General features: G+C 45.3%; 1 protein-coding gene across 1 annotated transcript in view; it reads left to right on the forward strand.

Moving 5' to 3' along the window:
• amph (amphiphysin) overlaps window positions 1-26,454 on the forward strand; it is a 541,139-nt gene that overhangs the window by 465,430 nt on the left and 49,255 nt on the right. Inside the window, exon 17 of the mRNA XM_070890365.1 lies at window positions 18,710-18,772. Within this exon, the coding sequence (XP_070746466.1) occupies window positions 18,710-18,772 (63 nt within the window). The remainder of the gene's footprint in view (window positions 1-18,709; window positions 18,773-26,454) is intronic.

The following is a 26,454-nucleotide window of genomic DNA, read 5'->3' on the forward strand; positions in this document are numbered from 1 at the left end:
CTCGAGCTTGCTCCGCCATTCAATATCATGGCTGATCTGATCGTGGAATCAGCTCCACTTCCCTGCCCGCTCCCCATAATCCTTTACTCCCTTATCGCTCAAAAATCTGTCTATTTCCGCCAAATATATTCAATGACCCAGCAGCCACAGCTCTCTGAAGCAGAGAATTCCACAGATTTACAACCCTCTGAGAGAAGAAATTCCTCCTCATCTTTAAATGGGCGACCCCTTATTCTAAAACTATGCCCCTTAGTTCTAGATTCCCCCATGAGTGGAAACATCCTCTCTGCATCTACCTTGTTCAGCCCCGTCATTATCTTATATGTTTCAATAAGATCACCTCTCATTCTTGTGAACTCCAATGAGTACAGGCCCAACCTGCTCAACCTTTCTTCATAAGTGAACTCTTCATCTCAGGAATCAACCGAGTGAACCTTCTCTGAACTGCCTCCAATGCAAGTATATCCCGCCTCAAATAAGAAGACCAAAACTGTATGCCGTACTCTAGGTGTGGCCTCACCAATACCCTGTGCAGTTGTAGCAGGATTTCTCTGCTTTTATACTCTATCCCCCTTGCAATAAAGGCCAACATTCCATTTGCCTTCCTGATTATTTGCTATACCTGCATACTAACTTTTTATATTTAATGCACAATGACCCCAAGTCCCTCTGTATTGCAGCATTTTGTAATTTTTCTCCACTTAAATAATAATTTGCTTTTTTATTTTTTCTGCCAAAGTGGATAACCTCACACTTCTCACATTATACTCCATTTTTGCCCACTCACTTAGCCTGTCTGTATCCATTGCAGATTCTTTGTGTCCTCCTCAGAACTTGCTTTCCCACCCATCTTTGTATCATCAGCAAACTTGGCTACGTTACACTCGGTCCTTTCTTCCAAGTCGCTAATATAGATTGTAAATAGTTGAGGCCTCAGCACCGATCCCTGTGGCACCCCACTAGTTACTGTTTGCCAACCAGAAAATGATCCATTTAACCCGACTCTCTGTTTTCTGTTAGTTAGCCAATCCGCTATCCATGCTAATATATTACTCCCAACCCCGTGAACTTTCATCTTGTGCAGTAACCTTTTACATGGCACCTTATCGAATGCCTTCTGGAAATCCAAATACACCACATCCACTGGTTCCCCCTTATTCACCCTGTTCGTTACATAGAAACATTGGGCTCATGTTTCAGCTCTAGTTGCAACTAGTTTAGAATGGAGTATCTTAGAAATTGCAATTCTTGGCATTTAGTTTGCTTCAATTCTAGTTAGTTGGAATAGTTTCGTTTCAGAACATTTTTTTTTCAAAAGGGGGCGTTACCAGCCACTTACGCCTGTTTTGCAAGTTTAGGCAGCAAAAACTTATTCCAAACTAACTTAGAATGGAGTAAGTGTAGATTTTTGTATGCTCAGAAAAATCTTGCCTACATTTTAGGAATTAGGCGCAGGGAACGAGAGATGGCGGGGGGGGGGGGGGGGGGGGAAGGAAGTTAGAGGGAAGTTAGGGGATGTTACAAAGCATTAAACACTTCACTTTTGCCAATAAAGTGCCATCATCAATAATAAATGATAAATAAATCAATTTAAAAAAAATTTAATTTTCCTACCTCTCCATCGAAGCAGCGGCAGCGACACTGAGCTGTGATCTTTCGGCCGTTCGGCTAGGGGATAGGGTCAGCCTGAAAACCACCAGGAGGGAGGGCGACGTCCACAGAGCCTGGCCACACCAAAGTGAGCTGCGATCTTTTGGCCGTTCGGCCAGGGGATAGGGGCAGTGTGAAAAGCACTTGGAGGGCGACGTCCAAAGAGCCCGGCCACAGAGCAGAGCCCCAGCATGCAGGCAGCAAAGCGAGCTGTGATCTGTCTGCCATTCAGCCAGGGGATAGGGGAGGCGTGAAAAACACCAGGAGGGGGAGCCAGCCAGCCAGCCAGCCAGCATGCACCTTTGAAAGTTTAATTTTTACTTCAAATATGGGTGCTGCATTATCAACACCACGGATTATGCAATGGTTCTCCATCAATTCGCTACATAGGAGAGAATTGATTAAAGCTCACCGCACCAGGGACATCATAGCTCGTAGGCTGATGGGCAGGAGGCATTACACACGTTGGCAATATCATGTCAGGTGTTCATACCTGGACATGAGCAAGGCTGATTGTGTCAAAAGACTGCATTTCCGCAGAGAATTTGTCGTTGAGATTTATGATATGCTGAGAGCAGATTTACAGCCGAGAAGCAGAACGCTGACTGCTTTGTCTGTTGAAGTGAAGGTTACAGCTGCACTTTCCTTCTATGCCTCGGGATCGTTTCAAGCTACAACTGGAGATGTGTGCGCCATCTCTCAACGTGTAATACATGCCTGCATTTACCAGGTCATGGCTGCACTGTATGCGTGGAGGAATGACTTAATCAAGTTCCCAATGACCGGCCAAACGATGCTTGACAGGGCTCTGGGGTTCTCAAAGATTGCTGGCTTCCCAAAGGTACAGGACTGCATTGACTGTACCCATATCGCCTTGCGAGCACCTGTGGAGGATGCCGAGCAGTTCAGGAATAGAAAAGGTTTCCACTCCATTAATGTGCAGCTTGTGTGTGACGACAAGCAGCGCATCATGTCAGTCGATGCAAGATACCCTGGCAGCACCCATGATGCGTTCATCCTACGGACAGCGTTATATCTGACATGTTTCAGCAGCAGCCAGAACTGGCTACTGGGAGACAAAATGTACGGCCTCGCCACCTGGCTCATGACGCCCCTACGTGTAACACGGACGGAAGCTGACCATCAGTACAACATGTCGTACACTGCGACACGCAGCATCATAGAGAGGACCATTGGCATCTTGAAACAGCGTTTCCGATGCCTGGACCATTCCGGAGGCCACTTGCAATACTCCCCTGAGATTGTCGATCAGTTCACTGTTGTGTGCTGCATGCTGCATAACTTAGCCATCATGAGGCAGCAGGAGCTGGAAGTGGAGCCAGAAGACCCACATGAGGGGAGAGTGCCTGATGATATTAATTTGGAAGAGCAGGATGAGGATGATAATGATGATCAGGAAAGCATGCAAATGCCTGATGCCGGAGCACGAGGTCAGAGGAGGACGGTCCATCGTGCTCCTTTAACGATTGCTCGAGCCCTGCGCTAGCAGCTCATCCGTGAACGCTTCAATTACTCAAGGCTCAGCGACAACTATTCCGCATGGACAGGTTTATTTTTTGGAGTTGTTCCTATGTTGTATTAATAGAACATGATTTAGTTTTAATGTAAAAATATTTTACTGAAAAGTTCATAATGTACTGCACGTTAGTGTAATAAAAAATTTGTTGTATCAAACTTTACATTAATATGACTCTTTAAGATCACTTAAACACTTTAAGATCACTTATAAATTGTAAAGTTACAAAAGTTAAAAAACAATTTCAATGTGAAAAATCTTACACTCATAGAAACATAGAAAATAGATGCAGGAGTAGGCCATTCGGCCCTTCGAGCCTGCACCGCCATTCAATAAGATCATGGCTGATCATTCCCTCAGTACCCCTTTCCTGCTGTCTCTCCATACCCCTTGACCCTCTTAGCCGTAAGGGCCATATCTAACACCCTCTTGAATATATCCAATGAACTAGCATCAACGACTCTCTGCGGCAGGAAATTCCATAGGTTAACAACTCTCTGAGTGAAGAAGTTTCTCCTCATCTCATTCCTAAATGGCCTACCCCTTATCCTAAGACAATGTCCCCTGGTTCTGGACTTCCCCAACATCGGGAACATTCTTCCCGCATCTAACCTGTCCAGTCCCGTCAGAATCTTATACGTTTCTATGAGATCCCCTCTCATCCTTCTAAACTCCAGTGAATAAAGGCCCAGTTGATCCAGTCTCTCCTCATATGACAGTCCAGCCATCCCTGGAATCAGTCTGGTGAACCTTCGCTGCACTCCCTCAATAGCAAGAACGTCCTTCCTTAGATTAGGAGACCAAAACTGTGCACAATATTCCAGGTGAGGCCTCACTAAGGCCCTGTACAACTGCAGTAAGACCTCCCTGCTCCTATACCCAAATCCCCTAGCTATGAAGGCCAACATACCATTTGCCTTCTTCACCGCCTGCTGTACCTGCATGCCCACTTTCAGTGACTGATGAACCATGACACCCAGGTCTCGTTGTACCTCCCCTTTTCCTAATCTGCTGCCATTCAGATAATATTCTGCCTTCATGTTTTTGCCCCCAAAATGGATAACCTCACATTTATCCACATTATACTGCATCTGCCATGCATTTGCCCACTCACCTAACCTGTCCAAGTCACCCTGCAGCCTCTTAGTGTCCTCCTCACAGCTCACACCACCACCCAGTTTAGTGTCATCCGCAAACTTGGAGATATTATACTCAATTCCTTCATCTAAATCATTAATGTAAATTGTAAAGAGCTGGGGTCCCAGCATAGAGCCCTGCGGCACTGCACTAGTCACTGCCTGCCATTCTGAAAAGGACCCGTTTATCCCGACTCTCTGCTTCCTTTCTGCCAACCAGTTCTCTCCATGTCAGTACATTACCCCCAATACCATGTGCTTTGATTTTGCACACCAGTCTCTTGTGTGGGACCTTGTCAAAAGCCTTTTGAGAGTTCAAATACACCACATCCACTGGTTCTCCCTTGTCCACTCTACTAGTTACATCCGCAAAAAATTCCAGAAGATTCGTCAAGCATGATTTCCCTTTCATAAATCCATGCTGACTTGAACCGATCCTGTCACTGCTTTCCAAATGGGCTGCTATTTCATCCTTAATGATTGATTCCAACATTTTCCCCTCTTCTGATGTCAGGCTAACTGGTCTATAATTACCCGTTTTCTCTTTCCCTCCTTTTTAAAAAAGTGGTGTTATATTAGTTACCCTCCAGTCCATAGAAACTGATCCAGAGTCGAGAGACTGTTGGAAAATGATCATCAATGCATGCACTATTTCTAGGACCATTTCCTTAAGTCCTCTGGGATGCAGACTATCAGGCCCCGGGGATTTATCGGCCTTCAATCCCATCAATTTCCCGCCTAATAAGGATATCCTTCAGTTCCTCCTTCTCACTAGACCTACTGTCCCCTAGTACAATCGGAAGGTTATTTGTGTCTTCCTTCATGAAGACAGAACCGAAGTATTTGTTCAATTGGTCTGCCACATCTTTGTTCCCCATTGTAAATTCACCTGAATCCGACTGCAAGTGACCTACGTTTGTCTTCACTAATCTTTTTCTCTTCACATATTTATAGAAGCTTTTGCGGTCAGTTTTTATGTTCCCTGCAAGCTTCCTCTCGTACTCTATTTCCCCCCTTTTAATTAAACCCTTAGTCTTCCTCTGTTGAATTCTAAATTTCTCCCAGTTCTCAGGTTTGTTGCTTTTTCTAGCCAAATTATATGCCTCTTCCTTGGTTTTAACACTATCCTTAATTTCCCTTCTTAGCCATGGTTGAGCCACCTTCCCCGTTTTATTTTTACTCCAGACAGGGATGTACAATTGCTGAAGTTCATCCATGTGATCTTTAAATGTTTGCCATTGCTTATCCACCGTCAACCCTTTAAGTATCATTTGCCAGTCTATTCTAGCCAATTCACGCCTCATACCGTCGAAGTTATCTTTCCTTAAGTTCAGGACCCTAGTTTCCGAATTAACTGTGTTACTCTCCATCTTAATAAAGAATTCTACCATATGATGGCCACTCTTCCCCAAGGGGCCTCGCACAACAAGATTACTAATTAGTCCCTTCTCAATACACATCACCCAGTCTAGGATGGCCAGCTCTCTAGTTGGTTCCTCGACATATTGGTCTAGAAAACCATTCCTAATACACTCTCGGAAATCCTCCTCCACTGCATTGCTATCAGTTTGGTTAGCTCAATCAATATGTAGATTAAAGTCACCCATGATAACTGCTGTACCTTTATTGCACGCATCCCTTTTTTTTTGTTTGATGCTTTCCCCAACCTCACTACTACTGTTTGGTGGTCTGTACACAACTCCCACGAACGTTTTCTGCCCTTTGGAATTCCGCAGCTCCACCCATACAGATTCCACATCATCCAGTCTAATGTCCCTCTTTACTATTGCATTAATTTCCTCTTTAACCAGCAACACCACCCCGCCTCCTTTTCCTCTCTGTCTATCCTTCCTAAATGCTGAATACCCTTGGATGTTGAGTTCCCAGCCTTGGTCACCCTGGAGCCATGTCTCCATGATGCCCGTTAACTGCTATCTGCGCAGTTAATTCGTCCACCTTATTCTGAATACTCCTCGCATTGAGGCACAGAGCCTTCAGGCTTATCTTTTTAACACACTTTGCCCCTTTAGAATTTTGCTGTAATGTGGCCCTTTTTGTTTTTTGCCTTGGGTTTCTCTGCCCTCCACTTTTACTATTCTCCTTTCTATCTTTTGCTTCTCACGCCATTTTATTTCCCTCTGTCTCCCTGCATAGGTTCCCATCCCCCTGCCATATTAGTTTAACTCGTCCCCAACAGCACTAGCAAACACTCCCCCTAGGACATTGGTTCCGGTCCTGCTCAGGTGCAGACTGTCCAGTTTGTACTGGTCCCACCTCCCCCAGAACTGGTTCCAATGCCCCAGGAATTTGAATCCCTCCCTTCTGCACCACTGCTTAAGCCACATATTCATCTGAGCTATCCTGCGATTCCTACTCTGATTAGCACAGAGCACTGGTAGCAATCCTGAGATTACTACTTTTGAGGTCCTACTTTTTAATTTAACTCCTAGCTCCCTAAATTCGTCTCGTAGGACCTCATCCCGTGTTTTACCTATATCGTTGGTACCTATATGCACCACGACAACTAGCTGTTCATCCTCCCTTTTCAGAATGTCCTGCACCCGCTCCGAGACATCCTTGACCCTTGCACCAGGGAGGCAACATACCATCCTGGAGTCTTGGTTGCGGCCGCAGAAACGCCTATCTATTCCCCTTACAATTGAATCCCCTATCACTATCGCTCTCCCACTCTTTTTTCTGCCCTCCTGTGCAGCAGAACCACCCACAGTGCCATGAACTTGGCTGCTGCTGCTCTCTCCTGATGAGTTATCCCCCTCAACAGTACTCAAAGTGGTGTATTTGTTTTGCAAGATCACTGAAACTTCAAGATCACTTTTTAGGTGCAAAATTAAATAACTTACAAAATGTGAGAACATTTACACTCGAAGATCACTTAAAACCGCTAAGATCACTTATAAGTTGTAAAGTTACAAAAGTTACAAAACAATTTCAATTTGAAAAAAGTTACTACAGTTACATCAAGAACAAGAACAAAAGCAGCAAAAAAAAAGCTGCAACCATCTCTCATCCACATCTCAGTAAATGTTCACTTCTTCATGGGGTGTAATTTGATTGGCCGGGCTGTGTGCCCTTATTGCAGTAGCTACCTCACCCAGGCCCTCCCTGATGGCCTGTGCCGTCACTTGCACTCCCTCTGACATTCCCTCCCTCATTTCCCGTGTCATTACTGCTATTTCACCCACTGCACTGACGCTGCCCACGAGTGATCGGGTAAGGTCATTGCTCTCCACACCCAATGCCACAACCTGACCCACATCTGTTGCACGCTGCATCTCAGGAGCGCGTGTTTCCAATCTCCTCCTCCTCTGCCTGGGTCTGCCTCGTGGCACCACTCCAGTGGGAGGCGCAGGCTGGGACGGTGGGGCACTGTGTGTAAAATGCTGCATTACACCACCACCACCACCAGCACCACTGGGACCCGCAACATCGGAATCTGCGAAACCATAGAATGTAAGTGTTTGAAACACTGATGTCCGTTGATGTGGGCTCATAAATATTAAGTTCTAAAGTCTCCCCTGAAGACATTTCAGTCAACCCCTGAAGCCACCCTTGGTCTGGATCGTCCGCATCTGGTTCTTCTGGTTCTTCTTCTGGATCTTCAGGATCTTCAGGATTGGCATCATCTTCTGCAAAATATAATAGAACAGTCAAATGGTTAGCAGCACAGGAGGGGGCAGTCGGGAGCAGCGTCGAGGAGGTGTGTGGAGAGGCCTATAAAAGGCACAGCAGGGAGTCCGGGGCCCAGCGTCGGCGGCAGTCGGGAGCAGCATTGAGGAGGTGCATGGAGAGGTCTATAAAAGGCACAGCAGGGAGTCCGGGGCCCAGCATCGGCGGCAGTCGGGAGCAGCATCGAGGAGGTGCGTGGAGAGGCCTATAAAAGGCGTGACTTGTGCAGCTACAGAGAAAAGGCAAAAAAGAAGTAGAAAGAAATCAAAAGGTGACATCACAGCCAAGAGGGTAAGTGATTGGCTGGTGATTGGTGAGTAGTTTTTCTTTTTTCTGTTCTATATCAGTGAGTAAGTTTTAACATTGTTGTTGCCAATTTAAGGGTATCTAAGGGTTAAGTCATGGCAGGAGAGCTCGGTCGGGTGTTATGCTCCTCCTGTACCATGTGGGAACTCAGGGACGACACCAGTGTCCCTGACGACTATATTTGCAGGAAGTGTATCCACCTCAAGCTCCTGACGGTCCGCGTTGCGGAGTTGGAGCTGAGATTCACTCTGGAGCATCCACGATGCTGAGAATAATGTGAGTAGCACGTGTAGCGAGTTGGTCTTACCGCAGGTGAAGGGTCCACAGCCAGATAGGGAATGGAAGACCAGCAGGAAGAGCAGTGCAAGGAAGGTAGTGCAGGGGTCCCCTGCGGTCATCCCCCTGCAAAACAGATACACTGCTTTGGGTACTGTTGAGGGGGATGACTCATCAGGGGAGGGCAGCAGCAGCCAAGTTCATGGCACCATGGCTGGCTCTGCTGCACAGGAGGGCAGGAAAAAGAGTGGGAGAGCGATAGTGATTGGGGATTCAATGGTGAGGGGAATAGATAGGCGTTTCTGCGGCCGCAACCGAGACTCCAGGATGGTATGTTGCCTCCCTGGTGCAAGAGTCAAGGATGTCTCGGAGCGGGTGCAGGACATTCTAAAAAGGGAGGGAGAACAGCCAGTTGTCGTGGTGCACATTGGTACCAACGACATAGGTAAAAAAAGGGATGAGGTCCTACGAAACGAATTTAAGGAGCCAGGAACTAAATTAAAAAGTAGGACCTCAAAAGTAGTAATCTCGGGATTGCTACCAGTGCCACGTGCTAGTCAGAGTAGGAATCGCAGGATAGCGCAGATGAATACGTGGCTTGAGCAGTGGTGCAGCAGGGAGGGATTCAAATTCCTGGGGCATTGGAACCGGTTCTGGGGGAGGTGGGACCAGTACAAACCGGACGGTCTGCACCTGGGCAGGACCGGAACCAATGTCCTAGGGGGAGTGTTTGCTAGTGCTGTTGGGGAGGATTTAAACTAATATGGCAGGGGGATGGGAACCAATGCAGGGAGACAGAGGGAAACAAAAAGGAGGCAAAAGCAAAAGACAGAAAGGAGATGAGGAAAAGTGGAGGGCAGAGAAACCCAAGGCAAAGAACAAAAAGGGCCACTGTACAGCAAAATTCTAAAAGGACAAAGGGTGTTAAAAAAACAAGCCTGAAGGCTTTGTGTGTGAATGCAAGGAGTATCCGCAATAAGGTGGATGAATTAACTGTGCAAATAGATGTTAACAAATATGATGTGATTGGGATTACGGAGACGTGGCTCCAGGATGATCAGGGCTGGGAACTCAACATCCAGGGGTATTCAACATTCAGGAAAGATAGAATAAAAGGAAAAGGAGGTGGGGTAGCATTGCTGGTTAAGGAGCAAATTAAGGCAATAGTTCGGAAGGACATTAGCTTGGATGATGTGGAATCTATATGGGTAGAGCTGCAGAATACCAAAGGGCAAAAAACGTTAGTGGGAGTTGTGTACAGACCTCCAAACAGTAGTAGTGATGTTGGGGAGGGCATCAAACATGAAATTAGAGATGCGTGTAATAAAGGTGCAGCAGTTATAATGGGTGACTTTAATATGCACATAGATTGGGTTAACCAAACTGGAAGCAATACGGTAGAGGAGGATTTCCTGGAGTGCATAAGGGATGGTTTTCTAGACCAATATGTCGAGGAACCAACAAGGGGTGTGGCCATCTTAGACTGGGTGTTGTGCAATGAGAGAGGATTAATTAGCAATCTCGTTGTGCGAGGCCCCTTGGGGAAGAGTGACCATAATATGGTGGAATTCTGCATTAGGATGGAGAATGAAACAGTTAATTCAGAGACCATGGTCCAGAACTTAAAGAAGGGTAACTTTGAAGGTATGAGGCGTGAATTGGCTAGGATAGATTGGCGAATGATACTGAAGGGGTTGACTGTGGATGGGCAATGGCAGACATTTAGAGACCGCATGGATGAACTACAACAATTGTACATTCCTGTCTGTCGTAAAAATAAAAAAGGGAAGGTGGCTCAACCGTGGCTATCAAGGGAAATCAGGGATAGCATTAAAGCCAAGGAAGTGGCATACAAATTGGCCAGAAATAGCAGCGAACCCGGGGACTGGGAGAAATTTAGAACTCAGCAGAGGAGGACAAAGGGTTTGATTAGGGCAGGGAAAATGGAGTACGAGAAGAAGCTTGCAGGGAACATTAAGACGGATTGCAAAAGTTTCTATAGATATGTAAAGAGAAAAAGGTTAGTAAAGACAAACGTAGGTCCCCTGCAGTCAGAATCAGGGGAAGTCATAACGGGGAACAAAGAAATAGCGGACCAATTGAACAAGTACTTTGGTTCAGTATTCACTGAGGAGGACACAAACAACCTTCCGGATATAAAAGGGGTCGGAGGGTCTAGTAAGGAGGAGGAACTGAGGGAAATCCTTATTAGTCGGGAAATTGTGTTGGGGAAATTGATGGGATTGAAGGCCGATAAATCCCCAGGGCCTGATGGACTGCATCCCAGAGTACTTAAGGAGGTGGCCTTGGAAATAGTGGATGCATTGACAGTCATTTTCCAACATTCCATTGACTCTGGATCAGTTCCTATCGAGTGGAGGGTAGCCAATGTAACCCCACTTTTTAAAAAAGGAGGGAGAGAGAAAACAGGGAATTATCGGTAGTGGGTAAAATGATGGAATCAATTATTAAGGATAGCAGTGCATTTGGAAAGAGGTAATATGATAGGTCCAAGTCAGCATGGATTTGTGAAAGGGAAATCATGCTTGACAAATCTTCTGGAATTTTTTGAGGATGTTTCCAGTAGAGTGGACAAGGGAGAACCAGTTGATGTGGTATATTTGGACTTTCAGAAGGCTTTCGACAAGGTCCCACACAAGAGATTAATGTGCAAAGTTAAAGCACATGGGATTGGGGATAGTGTGCTGACATGGATTGAGAACTGGTTGTCAGACAGGAAGCAAAGAGTAGGAGTAAATGGGGACTTTTCAGAATGGCAGGCAGTGACTAGTGGGGTACCGCAAGGTTCTGTGCTGGGGCCCCAGCTGTTTACACTGTACATTAATGATTTAGACGAGGGGATTAAATGTAGTATCTCCAAATTTGCGGATGACACTAAGTTGGGTGGCAGTGTGAGCTGCAAGGAGGATTCTATGAGGCTGCAGAGCGACTTGGATAGGTTAGGTGAGTGGGCAAATGCATGGCAGATGAAGTATAATGTGGATAAATGTGAGGTTATCCACTTTGGTGGTAAAAACAGAGAGACAGACTATTATCTGAATGGTGACAGATTAGGAAAAGGGGAGGTGCAAAGAGACCTGGGTGTCATGGTACATCAGTCATTGAAGGTTGGCATGCAGTTACAGCAGGCGGTTAAGAAAGCAAATGGCATGTTGGCCTTCGTAGCGAGGGGATTTGAGTACAGGGGCAGGGAGGTGTTGCTACAATTGTACAGGGCCTTGGTGAGGCCACACCTGGAGTATTGTGTACAGTTTTGGTCTCCTAACCTGAGGAAGGACATTCTTGCTATTGAGGGAGTGGAGCGAAGGTTCACCAGACTGATTCCCGGGATGGCGGGACTGACCTATCAAGAAAGACTGGATCAACTGGGCTTGTATTCACTGGAGTTCAGAAGAATGAGAGGGGACCTCATAGAAACGTTTAAAATTCTGACGGGGTTAGACAGGTTAGATGCAGGAAGAATGTTCCCAATGTTGGGGAAGTCCAGAACCAGGGGACACAGTCTAAGGATAAAGGGGAAGCCATTTAGGACCGAGATGAGGAGGAATTTCTTCACCCAGAGAGTGGTGAACCTGTGGAATTCTCTACCACAGAAAGTTGTTGAGGCCAATTCACTAAATATATTCAAAAAGGAGTTAGATGAAGTCCTTACTACTAGGGGAATCAAGGGGTATGGTGAGAAAGCAGGAATGGGGTACTGAAGTTGCATGTTCAGCCATGAACTCATTGAATGGCGGTGCAGGCTAGAAGGGCCAAATGGCCTACTCCTGCACCTATTTTCTATGTTTCTATGAGTAGTCTCACACATAGCAGGCCAGGCAGCATGTTGATTTGAAGGGCCACGATGCATTTTCAGGACTTCCCCTCTCCCTCGCGTGTGGGCCCAGCTTGTGCAGTGCTGATTGTTTTTCTCCATGTACGACTCATCATAGCAGTAACCCTCTGTTCCAAGGGTGTCGGGGATGCAGATTTGGCACACCTCCTCCTGTTGAAGTTCTTTCCCTTTTGTTATGGGCCTATTTCTTCTGCAAAGATTAAAATATAACTTTTTACAGAGTGTGTCTTTCTACAGGGTGGGACATATACAGATGGTCACATTTACAATTTAGATTCCATTGGAAAATCAAACTATTACTTTCACTAAATACTTGACCAAAGTTGTGCCATTTCTTTTTACACTGGCTTCCAGATCTCATGGTATGCACCACTGCGCAGTAATCTTCTGCAACTTGGTTCCAGCGTTTCTTCATTTCTTTGGGTGGCACTTTTGTGCGACCTCTGTTGCTGGTATCTAGCTCCTGCCATCTCTGCTCAATGACATTAACTCATGTCTCCACTTCCTCATGCAAGAAATTCTTCATTCTTGGTCGTTCAATTGTTCCATTGCTGTGTTGAATTGACACTCAATGATTTTTCAAAACACACAGTCCTTATTTTGCATGCACCTATGCAGCACTTGTTCTGGAATTTTAGCAGCAACAAACAGCACTCACTGATTCCAGCAGCTGATTTCTTCCACAGTACTGCTAACAGCACTCCTTCAGACACAAAAAATCAGTCAGAAGGCTTTGCACAGTTCCACAAAACCAAAAATCACTCTTCTGCATGTTCCTTTAAAGATGGCCGATTGCCAATGTGTGTGTGCCATTGCGCATGGGCATGCACAATGCTGCCGGTACTCAAAATGACACTGGGCCCTAGCCCCGCCCCCTTCCGGCAGTACTTGCTCACATCGCCTTTGGTCCGCCACCAGCAGCTCCTGCTGTGCCTCACCGAGCTATAAACGGGCGTACAGATATCGGAGAATCGCGAGGTAAGTATTTATTTGGCGCTTTTTCAGTTCTACAAATTAGGCGGGCCTCTCCAAGGTGCACCGTTCTAGCATGGGTCCAAAACTTGAGCCCACTGAAACATAGAAACTAGGTGCAGGAGTAGGCCATTCGGCCCTTCGAGCCTGCACCACCATTCAATATGATCATGGCTGATCATGCAACTTCAGTACCCCATTCCTGCTTTCTCTCCATACCTCTTGATCCCATTAGCCGTAAGGGCCACATCTAACTCCCTTTTAAATATATCTAATGAGCTGGCCTCAACAACTTTCAGTGGTAGAGAATTCCACAGGTTCACGATTCTCTAAGTGAAGAAGTTTCTCTTCATCTTGGTCCTAAATGGCTTACCCCTTATCCTTAGACTGTGACCCCTGGTTCTGGACTTCCCCAACATTCTTCCTGCATCTAACCTGTCCAATCCCATCAGAATTTGATATGTTTCTATGAGATCCCCTCTCATTCTTCTAAATTCCAGTGAATATAAGCCTAGTCGATCCAGTCTTTTTTCATATGTCAGTCCTGCCATCTCGGGAATCAGTCTGGGGAATCAGTCTGGTGAACCTTCGCTGCACTCCCTCAATAGCAAGAATGTCCTTCCTCAGATTAGGAGACCAAAACTGTACAGAATATTCAAGGTGTGGCCTTACCAAGGCCCTGTACAACTGCGGTAAGACCCCCCTGCTCCTATACTCAAATCCTCTCGCAATAAAGGCCAACATGCCATTTGCCTTCTTCACCGCCTGCTGTACCTGCATGCCAACTTTCAATGACTGATGTACCATGACACCCAGGTCTCGTTGCACCTCCCCTTTTCCTAATCTGTCACCATTCAGATAATATTTTGCCTTCGTGTTTTTGCCACCAAAGTGGATAACCTCACATTTATCCACATTATACTGCATTTATCTATTCGCCTAACTTGTCCAAGTCACTCTGTAACCTCTTAGCATCCTCCTCACAGCTCACACCGCCAACTTGCTTAGTGTCATCGGCAAACTTGGAGATATTACACTCAATTCCTTCGCCTAAATCATTAAAGTATATGTAAATAGCTGGGTTCCCAGCACTGAACCTTGCGATACCCCTCTAGTTACTGCCTGCCATTCTGAAAAGGACCCGTTTATTCCTACTCTTTGCTTCCTGTCTGCCAACCAGTTCTCTATCCACGTCAATACATTACCACCAATACCATGTGCTTTCATTTTGCACACTAATCTCTTGTGTGGAGCCTTGTCAAAAGCCTTTTGAAAGTCCAAATACACCACATCCAATGGTTCTCTCTTGTCCACTCTACTAGTTACATCCTCAAAAAATTCTAGATTTATCAAGCATGATTTCCCTTTCATAAATCCATGGTGACTTGGACCGATCCTGTCACTACTTTCCAAATGCGCTGCTATTACATCTTTAATAATTGATTCCAACATTTTCCCCACTACCGATGTCAGGCTAACCGGTCTATAATTCCCTGTTTTCTCTCTCCCTCTTTTTTTTAAAAGTGGGATTACATTCGCTACTCTCCAATCCATAGGAAGTGATCCAGAGTCTACAGAATGTTGGAAAATGACCACCAATGGATCCACTATTTCTAGGGCCACTTCCTTAATATTCTGGGATGTAGACTATCAGGCCCTGCGGATTTATCAGCCTTCAATCCCATCAATTTCCCTAACACAATTTCCTGACTAAGAAGTATTTCCTTCAGTTCCTCTTTCTCGCTAGACCCTCAGTCCCCTAGTATGTCCGGAGGGTTATTTGTGTCTTCCTTGATGAAGACAGAACCAAAATATTTGTTCAATTGGTCTGCCATTTCTTTGTTTCTCATTACAAATTCACCTGATTCTGACTGCAAGGGACCTACATTTGTCTTCACTAATCTTTTTCTCTTCACATATCTATAGAAGCTTTTGCAGTCAGTTTTTATGTTCCCTGCAAGCTCACTCTCGTTCTCTATTTTCCCCACCTAATTAAACTCTTAGTTCTCCTCTGCTGGATTCTAAATTTCTCCCAGTCCTCAGGTTTGCTGCTTTTTCTGGCCAATTTATATGCCTCTTCCTTGGATTTAACACTATCCCTAATTTCCCTTGTTAGCCACGGTTGAGCCACCTTCCCCATTTTATTTTTACGCCAGACAGGGATGTACAATTTTGTTGTAGTGGTGTGATTTTGGGGTATATTTGCCAAGATCTTGTGCCATTTTCCTTTATACTCAGTACATCCTGGCAGCGGAGAGGAATAATCAGTTGAGGCTCTCAGTCATGAAGCCGGACCAACGACCTCTGTTCAGATACCATCCTTTACGTCTTTAGTTAACCATAGATGGTTATCCCTTCTCATAAAGTATTTCCTTCTCACTGGAATATATTTTTGTTGCGAGTTATGGAATATCTCCTTAAAAGTCTGCCACTGCTCATCAACTGCCTTACATTTTAATCTATTTTCCCAGTCCACTTTAGCCAACTCTGCCCTCATACCTTTGTAGTCTCCTTTATTTAAGCTTAGTACACTGGTTTGAGATTCAACTCTCTCACCCTCCAACTGAATTTGAAATTCAACCATGTTATGGTCACTCTTTCCAAGAGGATCCTTTACTAGGAGATAATTTATTAATCCTGTCTCATTACACAATACCAGATCTAAGATAGCCTGCTCCCTGGTTGGATCGGCAACATACTGTTCAAGGAAACTATCCCAGATACATTCTATGAACTCTTCCTCAAGGCTACCTTGGCCAATTTGATTTGTCCAATCAATATGAAGATTAAAATTGCCCATGATTATTGCTGTTCCTTTTTTACAAGCCTCCATTATTTCTTGATTTATACTGTTAGGGGGCCTATAGACTATACCCACCAGTGACTTCTTCCCCTTATTATTCCTTATCTCCACCCAAACTGATTCTACATCTTGATCTTCTGAGCCAATATAATTTCTCACTACTGCACTGATTTCATATTTTATTAACAGAGCTACCCCACCTCCTTTTCCTTTCTATCTATCCTTCCAAATTGTCAAATACCCCATAATATTTAGTTCCCAGCCTTGGGAGGGAGTCCCAGAGCGTGGGGCCCAGGCAGCGAAGATACAGCCACCAATGGTGGGGTGAAAGGGGGCACATGAGATGGGAGTTGGAGAACATTAAGGAGGGTTGTACCATCAAATATATGCTATACAGTTCAAACACTTGTCCTAGATAGAGGAGGGCTGCTGAAGAAGGCTGAGCTGTAACTGATTAGGAAGTACAAGCTTTGAGAGAGAAGCAGAAATAAATTGGAATGGCGTGAAAGTAATTAATGCTGCAAAGTAGAGTTGTACATTAAATGTAACTTGTGGTAGAGCATGTGATTTCCCACGATCTCAGATTACCTCATTGAACAGCATGCTTTCCAAATAGAAACCATGTTGTAGCTCAATGTAGAAAATTATCAGGATATGAAGGACGCAGGATGTACAACCCTGAGAATCCTACCCCAGGAGTGGGAGATCCAATGACTCATGTTTGACAGTAAGAATTGGGTTATTGTCAGTACCCTGCAGGTCCAATCTGAGCAACACCCAGTACCCTATGTTTTGGTTTTCTGCCTGTCAACCAACTTTCTATCGATATTTCCACTTTACCTCCTATACCATAGACTTGAATTTTTCTAACAACCTCTTGTGTAACATCTGATTGAACATTGCTGAAATTTCATGCACACATCTACTGTATCCCTTTATCCGTTTATTCAAAAAATTATTTTCAAATTATCTGTTTTTTATAACAGTTTTGATCATCAGTTCGAAAAGAAAGAACATTTCAAATCCTCAGGATGTCCTAAATTGCTTCACAGCCAATGAATTACCTTTGAAGTGTAGTCATTGTTGTTCTACAGAAAAATATTGCAGCCAACTTGTACAGGGTAAAGTTCCACAAAAAGCAACAAGATGAATGACCAATTGACCTGTTTTTCTGGTGTTTGGTGAGGGATGAACATTGGACTTGATGTCAGAAGAATTCCATGCTCCTCTATGAATAGTGCCACAGGACCTTTTACATTCACCTTGAGCAGGCAGGTTGGGGCCATGGGGGTCAATATCTCATTTGAAAAATACCACCTGCAACAATGCAGCCCTCCCTCAGTATTGTATTGAAGTATCGCTTTAGATTACATGTTTAAATCTTGGAGTTTGGCTTGAACCCACAGCTTTGCAACTCAGACGTAAGAATGCTACCAACTTTGACACAATAGTATTTCATCTTTTTGGAGGCCTGGGGGCCGAAATTTACCCCCACCAGAAACGGATCGCACTTACTGTTTCAGCTATTTTCACCGCCGCTGTGGATACAGTGGCCTCTTGCGCGAAATTCAGTTCTTTGTCTTTTTTTCCAGCAGGATGGACGTCAGTCATAATGGGGGCGGAAGTGGAGGCGGGAGCAGAGTGTCCGTCAAACTGGGAGCGGAAGGGAGGGGCGGGAGCAGTGTCCACCACTATCAGTATTCAGCGTAGCGCTGATGACGTCATCACCCTGGCACGTCACCATGTCTCTCCCCTTCACTTAAAGGAGAGAGTCGTTGCGAGCTCTGTGATTAGTTTAGTTAGGTCCATTGGGCCACCAGGGAGGGTTTCGGCCGGGCCAGCGGCCTGGTACCCAAGAGGGGTGCCCAGTTGGCCGACAAAAAAAAATTAGATGGCCGCGGCAGTGCACCCTCCCCTTTAATGGTGGCCGCACCGCCATTTTGCGGACACAGTGCACCAACAGAAAAACTGTCGGGGGCATTGAGCAGTGGGCCGAAGAGCTTTCCAGGTAAATTTTGCTTCAGGGCGGGAGATCGGCGATGCGCGCTTTGATGACGCACTTAGGAGGGGCGGAAGTGGGGACCTCCGGAAAAACCACCGAGGTGAACTTCGCGAGCGGCGGCCATTTGACAAAAAATCGGCGGCCATTCAAGACTGCCACATGGCTGCCGCTTTACAGCAGTAACAGGCCTTATTGGGAGGCTGCATTTCGGCCCCCTGTTGTCCCTGACTAAGGATTCCTGTGGATAGTACAGTGCTGGAGCTTGTGCAATGAATATTAATGATCTTCTGACAGATGAAAGTGTTTTCCAACTGTGCTCCTTACCCTGTATTACACAATCTGATTAATCCTTTAGAGCTATCATATAGATTAGTTTAACAGAATCACGACTGAACAGAATCAGGCCTGGTGAGATTTTGTTCTCCTGTATTCCTTTCTTCTTCTAACTCACACTTTTCCTTTTGATGTCTCCTCCTTTTTAAAGCTGGATGCCGGTATCACTGAGGTAACCACGGAGCTGTCCAACCAAAGCGTGTTTGATACAGTGGTGAGTCACATTTCCTCTGGAGCTTTCTAATTCCATAATCTCACCATTGCCATTCTCTTCTTCGAATCTTTTGTTCTGCAGGCTGCACAGTGTGCCTTAAAGAGATGGATTGTGACAATTTTTGTAATATTAGTTTTTAGCAGATCATGTGAAACTTGCATTGTAAACTTGAAATAAAAACAGAAACTGCTGAAAATACTCAGCAGGTCAGGTAACATCTGTGGAGTTAACATTTCAGGTCAATTTCATCAGAACTGGAAAGAGAGTTGCAACAGGTTTTAAGCAAGTACAGAGGTAGGGAAAGGGGGAGGGGAGGAAAAAACTAAAAGGAAGGTCTGTGATCAGGTGGAAGGCAGGAGAGATTAAATGATCAAAGGGACGATGGCGCAAGGCAAAAGGGGTGGTAAAGTAAGGAAACAAAAGATTGAACTAGAATAGGTGTAAGTGGGAATAACAAAATCATTAGCAACAGCTGCTGTCTGAAAAAATGGGGGCAGTGGTTAGTGTCTGAAATTGTTGAACTCGATGTTGAGTCCAGAAGGCTGTAAAGTGTCTAAACGAAAGATGAGATGCTGTTCCTCGAGCTTACATCGAGTTTCATTGAAACAATGCAGGAGGCCGAGACAGAAATGTCACAGTGGGAGTGGGGTGGAGAATTAAAATGATGCGTGACTGAAAGCTCGGGGTAACGCTTGTCGGCTGAAAGGAGGTGTTCCGTAAAACGGTCACCCAATCTGTGTTTGGTCGCCCCAATGTAGAGGAGACCACATCATGAGCAGCGAATACAGTATACTAAATTGAAAGAAATCTAAGTTTGGGGCCTTGGACGGTGGGAAGGGAGGAACTCAAAGGGTAGGTGTTGCATCTCCTGCGCTTGCATGGGATAGTCCCGTGGGAAGGGGGAATTTTTGGAGTGATTGAAGAGTGGACCAGGGTGTCGTGGAGGGAATGGTCCCTTCCAGGTGAAACAGCAATTTACTTGTACTTTTTTCAATTTAGTACACTGTATTCGCTGCTCACGATGCGGTCTCCTCTACATTGGGGCAACCAAACACAGATTGGGTGACCGCTTCGCGGAACACCTCCGTTCAGTCCGTAAGCATGACCCCGAGCATCCGGTCGCCTGTCATTTTAATTCTCTGCTCCACTCCCACTTTGATCTCTGTGTTGTCGGCCTCCTACACTGTTCCAATGAAGCTCAACGTAAGCTTGAGGAACAGCACCTCATCTTTCGATTAGGCACTTTACAGCCTTCTGGACTCAACATCGAGTTCAACAATTTCAGATCATAATCACTGTCCCCATTTTTCTGACAGCAGCTGTTGTTAATGTTTGTGTTATTCCCATTTACATCTACTCTAGACTTATCTTTTGTTTCTTTACTTTTCTCATTACAATCTCCTTTTGCCTTGCACCATCATCCCTTTGTCATTTAATCTCTCCTGCCATCCACCCTATCACAGACCCTCCCTTTTGTTCTTTCCTCCCATCCCTCCTTTCCCTGCCTCTGTACTCGCTTAAAACCTATTACATCTCTAACTTTTTCCAATTCTGATGAAAGGTCATCGACCTGACCTGAAATGTTAACTTTGCTTCTCTCTCCACAGATGCTGCCTGATCGGCTGAGTATTTCCAGCATTTTCTGTTTTTATTTCAGATTTCCAGCACCCGCAGTATTTTTCTAATGTAAACTTGAATTGGGTATGGTGAGGTAGTGCTTATGTTACTGGACTAGCAGTCCAGTAGGCCTAGAATAATAATTCAGGGAACATGAATACAAATTCCACCTGGCAATTTTAGAATTTGAATTCAGTTTTTTTTTAAACTGGAAATAAAAAGTGGGTATCAGTAAAAGTGGCCATGAAGCAATTGGATTGTTGTAAAAACTGATTCACTAATGTCCTTTAGGGAAGGAAATCTGCCACCCTTAACTGGTCTGACCTACATTTGACTCCAGTTCCACACCAATGTGGTAAACCCTGAACTGTCCTCTGAAGTAGCCTGGTGAGCCACTCAGTTGTATCAAACCACTTCAAGAAGGCAGCTCATCACCACTTTCTCACAGCAATTAAGGATGGGCAATAAATGCTGCCCATGCCAGCAATGACCACATCCCAAGAATGAATTTTTTAAAAATCTTCATAAATAAAATTATTTCAGTGGTTTTAGAGATTGATGGGTCACATTCTAATTTTTTGATTATAAAGTTTGTGGAGTAGCAATAGCTGGCTTGTTCTGAATGAATATGATGAGCATAAGAACATAAGAACATAAGAAATAGGAGCAGGAGTAAGCCATCTGGCCCCTCGAGCCTGCTCCGTCATTTAATAAGATCATGATTGATCTGATCAGATCATGGACTCAGCTCCGCTTCCCTGCCCGCTCTCCATAACCCTTTATTTCCTTATCACTCAAAAATCTATCTCCGCCTTAAATATATTCAATAACCCAGCCTCCACAGCTCTCTGGGGAAGAGGATTCCATAGATTTACAACCCTGAGAGAAGAAATTCCTCCTCATCTCAGTTTTAAATGGGCAGCCCCTTATTCTGAGACTATGCCCCCTAGTTTTATTTTCCCACATGAATGGAAATATCCTCTCTGCATCCACCTTGTCAAGCACCCTCATTATCTTCTCTGTTTCGATAAGATCACCTCTCATTCTTCTGAACTCAAATGAGTATAGGCCTAACCTACTCAACCTATCTTCATTAGTCAAGCCCCTCATCTCCGGAATCAACCTAGTGAACCTTCTCTGAACAGCCTCCATTGCAACTATATCCTTCCTTAAAATATGGAGACCAAAACTGTACGCAGTATTCCAGATGTGGCCTCACCAATACCCTGTACAGTTGTAGCAGGACTTCTCTGCTTTTATACTCTATCCCCCTTGCACTAAAGGCCAACATTCCATTTGTCTTCCTGATTACTTGCTGTACCTGGATACTAACTTTTTGGGCTAGATTTTACACTTTTGTGCAGATCGGCCAAAAATGGGCGTTATTTCCGGTGTGGGCGGTAAAAATGGGTTTTCAGATTGCTGGCTAGTCGCCCATTCTCAAAGTCCCTCGTCTCCATTTTTGAAATTGGCGTTACCACGAGCGATTTAGCATTAAATCTCTCTGACCTTCTGCCGAAAAGTGTCGCCATTCTTAGCAACGGCATGGCTCATTTCCTGTGATTCAGGAGGTCAGGGGTCATCATTACATGCGGAGAAGAGGAGACAGAGAGAGAGGGGGCAGAGAGGGACTGAAAGTGTGTGTGGGTGTGGTGTCTACTTGTTTGGCTGTTGTGGGAGGCACGAGGGAGATTCACCAGCAGCAAAAAGCCGACTAAGCACCAAGAACATAGTTGGCACCGAGTTTTTGTCCAACAAATAATATATAACATGGAAGGGATGAAGGAGGCCCTGGAGCTGGTAGCCAGGAACACTGGTGGCAGAGGGCTCCCAGTGGTCCCGGAGTGCGGCACTGCACCGAGAGCCAGGAGCAACATCTTGCTTCTGGCTCAGAGCACGTTTCCACCTCGGGATCGTCCTCTCCCGTATCCATCCAAGCAGCGCTTCGGCCGTCATCCCCCCCTCCCCAATGAAGCATCGCCTGAGAAACTCCTTGGCCAGGTGGCTTGGAGTCAGGAGGGGAAGGGGAAGGATAGATGTGGGGAGGAGAAGCAGGTGGGGGGGGGGGAAGGTTGGTTTTTACAGAAATACTGATGATTTCAGACAAATGTTCAGTTTAAATGTTTTTTTTTAAACAAAACCTTGTTGCGCATTGGCTCAGATAGCTGCACCGTTACACGCTGGTGATTCCTTAACATCAAAGGGTATAATGACTTAACTTCAATCAACTTAAACTTTAACTGTCACCAAGGTGATGCCCAGCATTGATGTATGACCTGCACACCCAGCAGTGTGTCAGGCTTGTAAATAACACTAATATTCTTTCAGGCAAAGCGCTCATTTATGAGCTCCTGACGTAAGAGTCTTGCAGCTATGATGCCACCACAGGCTCTTTCATGCAGTCTACAGGGGGGCAGGAACATGGCTTCAGCATCAGCCTGATTGTCTGGGTCGATGTCAGCGTCCATTTCCTCATTCTCCTCTTCCTCTCTCTGGTGAGGTGGACTGTCAGACTCATTAGGCAATTCTTGTCCCCTCCTGATAGCCAAGTTGTGCAGCATGCAGCACACCACCATGAATTGAGCTACCTGCTCAGGGTGGTATTGGAGCTCACCTCCTGAGTTTTCTCCACGATATTGCAAGTGGCTCTGTGGCTCTCATTGTATCGCCTCTCAGCTTCGGTGTGGGTGTTACGCAGGGGGGTCATCAGCCAGGTGGCGAGGCCATATCCTTTGACAGCAAGCATCCAGCATTGACCTTATGGCTGATTGTTAAACAAGTCAGATACAGTGCTCTCATGCAGGATGTGAGCATCATGGATGCTGCCCGGAAATTTAGCATTCATTGCCATAATAATTTGCTGGTGGTCGACAACGAGTTGCACATTCAGGGAATGGAATCCCTTGCGGTTCCTGACAACCTCTGCATCCTGAAAAAGCGCCCGCATCGTGATGTACGTACAGTCTATTGCTCCCTGCACCTTGGGGAAGTTTGCAATTCGTTAGAATCCTAGAGCCCTCTCACTCTGAGCCTCGCTGGTCATAGGGAAGCTAATAAAGTCCATCCTGCTTGCGTACAGGCCTTCAGTTACTTGCCTAATGCATGCTAAGACATACCGCAAATGTCGCCAGCTGAAGCCTGAAATGAACCCGACGCATGGAACGACAGTGCCACGGTCACTTTGACCTCGACGGACAGTGCAGTACTGATGGTGCCAGCAGGATGCAGATCTCCCCTTATGAGCTGGCATACCTCACTGATAACCTCTTTGTGGAAGTGCAGTCTCCGAAGGCAAGTGGTGTCGGGCAAATTGAAGTAAGAATGTTTCTCCTTGTACTTGCGGTGGGTGTAACGTCTGGTCCTCCTCATCAGTCTGTCACGTCTTACATTGGGCACATAATGCTGTGGAGTATACCTTCTGCCATCTCGAGTCTGCAGCATGTAATTAGTCATCAAGAGAGGGTGAGGAAGGACAGGCCCCATTCCAATAGCTATCTGGTCACAAAGAATAAATGTCCAGATGAAGGCACCTATTAAATTCCAATCGTCCACAGTATGATAAAGATGTTTGTTCAGATGTTCACATCACCTCCAAACACCTCCAGAGTACATCCGAACTCCCCTGAGGTTGAAGCAGAGCAGCCTTTTAAATGAAGCGACATGTGATTTAGAACATGGTGTCCATACCTCTGTGATTGTTCCGGTTAGTTTCACTTTTTCTGGGCGATTTTTTGGCCGAGCGATATTGTGGGCGAGATGTGTGCATGAAAGTGACGCTGGGCGATCTCCTGGGCGTTAGTTTCGGCAAATGTGATCTTTACAACAAAATAAAGTGCGCAGTTGGTATTATTGAATCTTGGCGTTAATTATGTGCGGAAAGTAATGCTGGCCGATATGGCCATTGGTTTCGCCCATTCTGATGATTTCGCCCCCAAAAAAGTGGGCAGGCGGTATTTTCTCCCGGCGTTACGCACATGGGGAAAGTAACACTCGGCGATAAGTGTCGAAAAATGGGCGTCAATTTTCATTTTGTGGTTTTATGGGCGCTATCTGGGTGTTATACCTCATGTTGGCAGTAAAATGGACAATAAGTGGGCGTTATGCATGCAAAAAAAGTGTAAAATCTAGCCCGTAGTGTTTCATGCACAAGGACCTCCAGATCCCTCTGTACTGCAGCACTTTGCAATTTTTCTCCATTTAAATTATAATTTGCTTTTCTATTTTTTTCTGCCAAAGTGGATTACCTCACATTTTCCCACATTATACTCCATCTGCCAAATTTTTGCCCACTCACTCAGTCTGTCTGTATCCTTTTTCAGATTTTGTGTGTCCTCCTCACAATTTGCTTTCCCACCCATCTTTGTATTATCAGCAAACTTGGAAACATTACACTTGATCCCTTCATCCAAGTCATTAATATAGATTGTAAATAGTTGAGGCCCCAGCACCGATCCCTGCGGCACCCCACAGTTACAGTTTGCTAACCGGAAAATTACCCATTTATCCCGACGCTCTGTTTTCTGTTAGTTAGCCAATCTATCCATGCTAATATATCACCCCCAATCCCATGAGCTTTTATCTTGTGCAGTAACGTTTTATGTGGCACCTTATCGAATGCCTTCTGGAAATCCAAATACACCACATCACTGGTTCCCCCTTATCCACCCTGCTCGTTATATCCTCAAAGAACTCCAGCAAATTAGTCAAACATGATTTCCCTTTCATAAAACCTCTGCTTGATTGAATGATGCTTTTCCAAATGCTTCCTTAATAATGGACTCCAGCAATTTCTCAATGGCAGATGTTAGGCTAACTAGTCTATAGCTTCCTGCTTTTAGTCTGCCTCCTTTTTTAAATAGGAGCGTTACATTTGCGGTTTTCCAATCCGCTGCGACCTCCCCAGAATCCAGGGAATTTTGGTAGATTACAACCAATGCATCCACTATCTCAGCATAATGAGGTCTATAATCTTCAGCAGTATTTGCTGAAGACTTGGACTGCATACTTTACTCCTCAATAGCCAGTATCCTCAATATGCTCTCCATTACCATTGTTTTAACGCTGACTAGAAGGATAAATGATTTAAAGCTTCATAATGTGCTGGTGACATTGAACTGAGTACAAAACTTTTTAATTAGAGCCAGGCCATTTAAGAATGAAATCCAGAAGCACTTCTTCACACAAAGGTTGGTGGAAAAGTGGAACCATCTTCCCTAAAAGCCTGTGGATGCTGGGGCAATTGTAATTTGCAAGATAGATATGGATAGATTTTTGTCAGGTAAAGGTATCAAGGGATATGGAGCAAAAGTGGATAAAGTGAGTTAAGGTACAGATCAGCCATGATCTAATTGAATGGCAGAACAGGCTTGAGGCATTGAATGGCCTACTCCTGTTCTTGTGTAACAGTGCAGTAATCACTGTGAGCGACTGAGTGAGTGAGTGAGTGGTTATCAACAGGTGAAATTGCAGTAATTGATGAACTTTTCAGTCTTGTATTATAATCCTCATGTTATAATATAATGGTAGTATTTCTCCAGCGACTTGAGGTGTCTACTGTACATGGTCCATGTTTCTGAGCCATACAGGAGGGCGGGGATTACGACAGCCCTGTAGACCATGAGCTTGGTGGCAGTTTTGAAGGCTGGTCTTCAAACACTCTTTTCCTCAGGCGGCCGAAGTCTGCACTGGTGCAGTGGAGGCGGTGTTGGTTCTCATTGTCAATGCCTGCTCTTGTTGATAGGAGGCTCCTGAGATAAGGGAACAGGTCCACGTTGTCCAGGGCCGCGCTGTGGATCTTGATGATTGGGGGGCAGTGCCGTGCGGCGAGGACAGGCTGGTGGAGGACCTTTTTCTTACTGATGTTTAGCGTAAGGCCCATGCTTTCGTACGCCTCAGCAAAACGTTGACTATGTCCTGGAGTTCAGCCTCAGTATGTGCGCAGACGCAGGCATTGTCCGTGTACTGTAGCTCAACGACAGAGGTTGGGGTGGTTTTGGACCTGGCCTGGAGATGGCGAAGGTTGAACAGGTTCCCACTGGTTCTGTAGTTTAGTTCCATTCCAGCGG

This window comes from Pristiophorus japonicus, chromosome 1 (genome assembly GCF_044704955.1).
Source record: "Pristiophorus japonicus isolate sPriJap1 chromosome 1, sPriJap1.hap1, whole genome shotgun sequence".
Classification (NCBI taxonomy): domain Eukaryota; kingdom Metazoa; phylum Chordata; class Chondrichthyes; family Pristiophoridae; genus Pristiophorus; species Pristiophorus japonicus.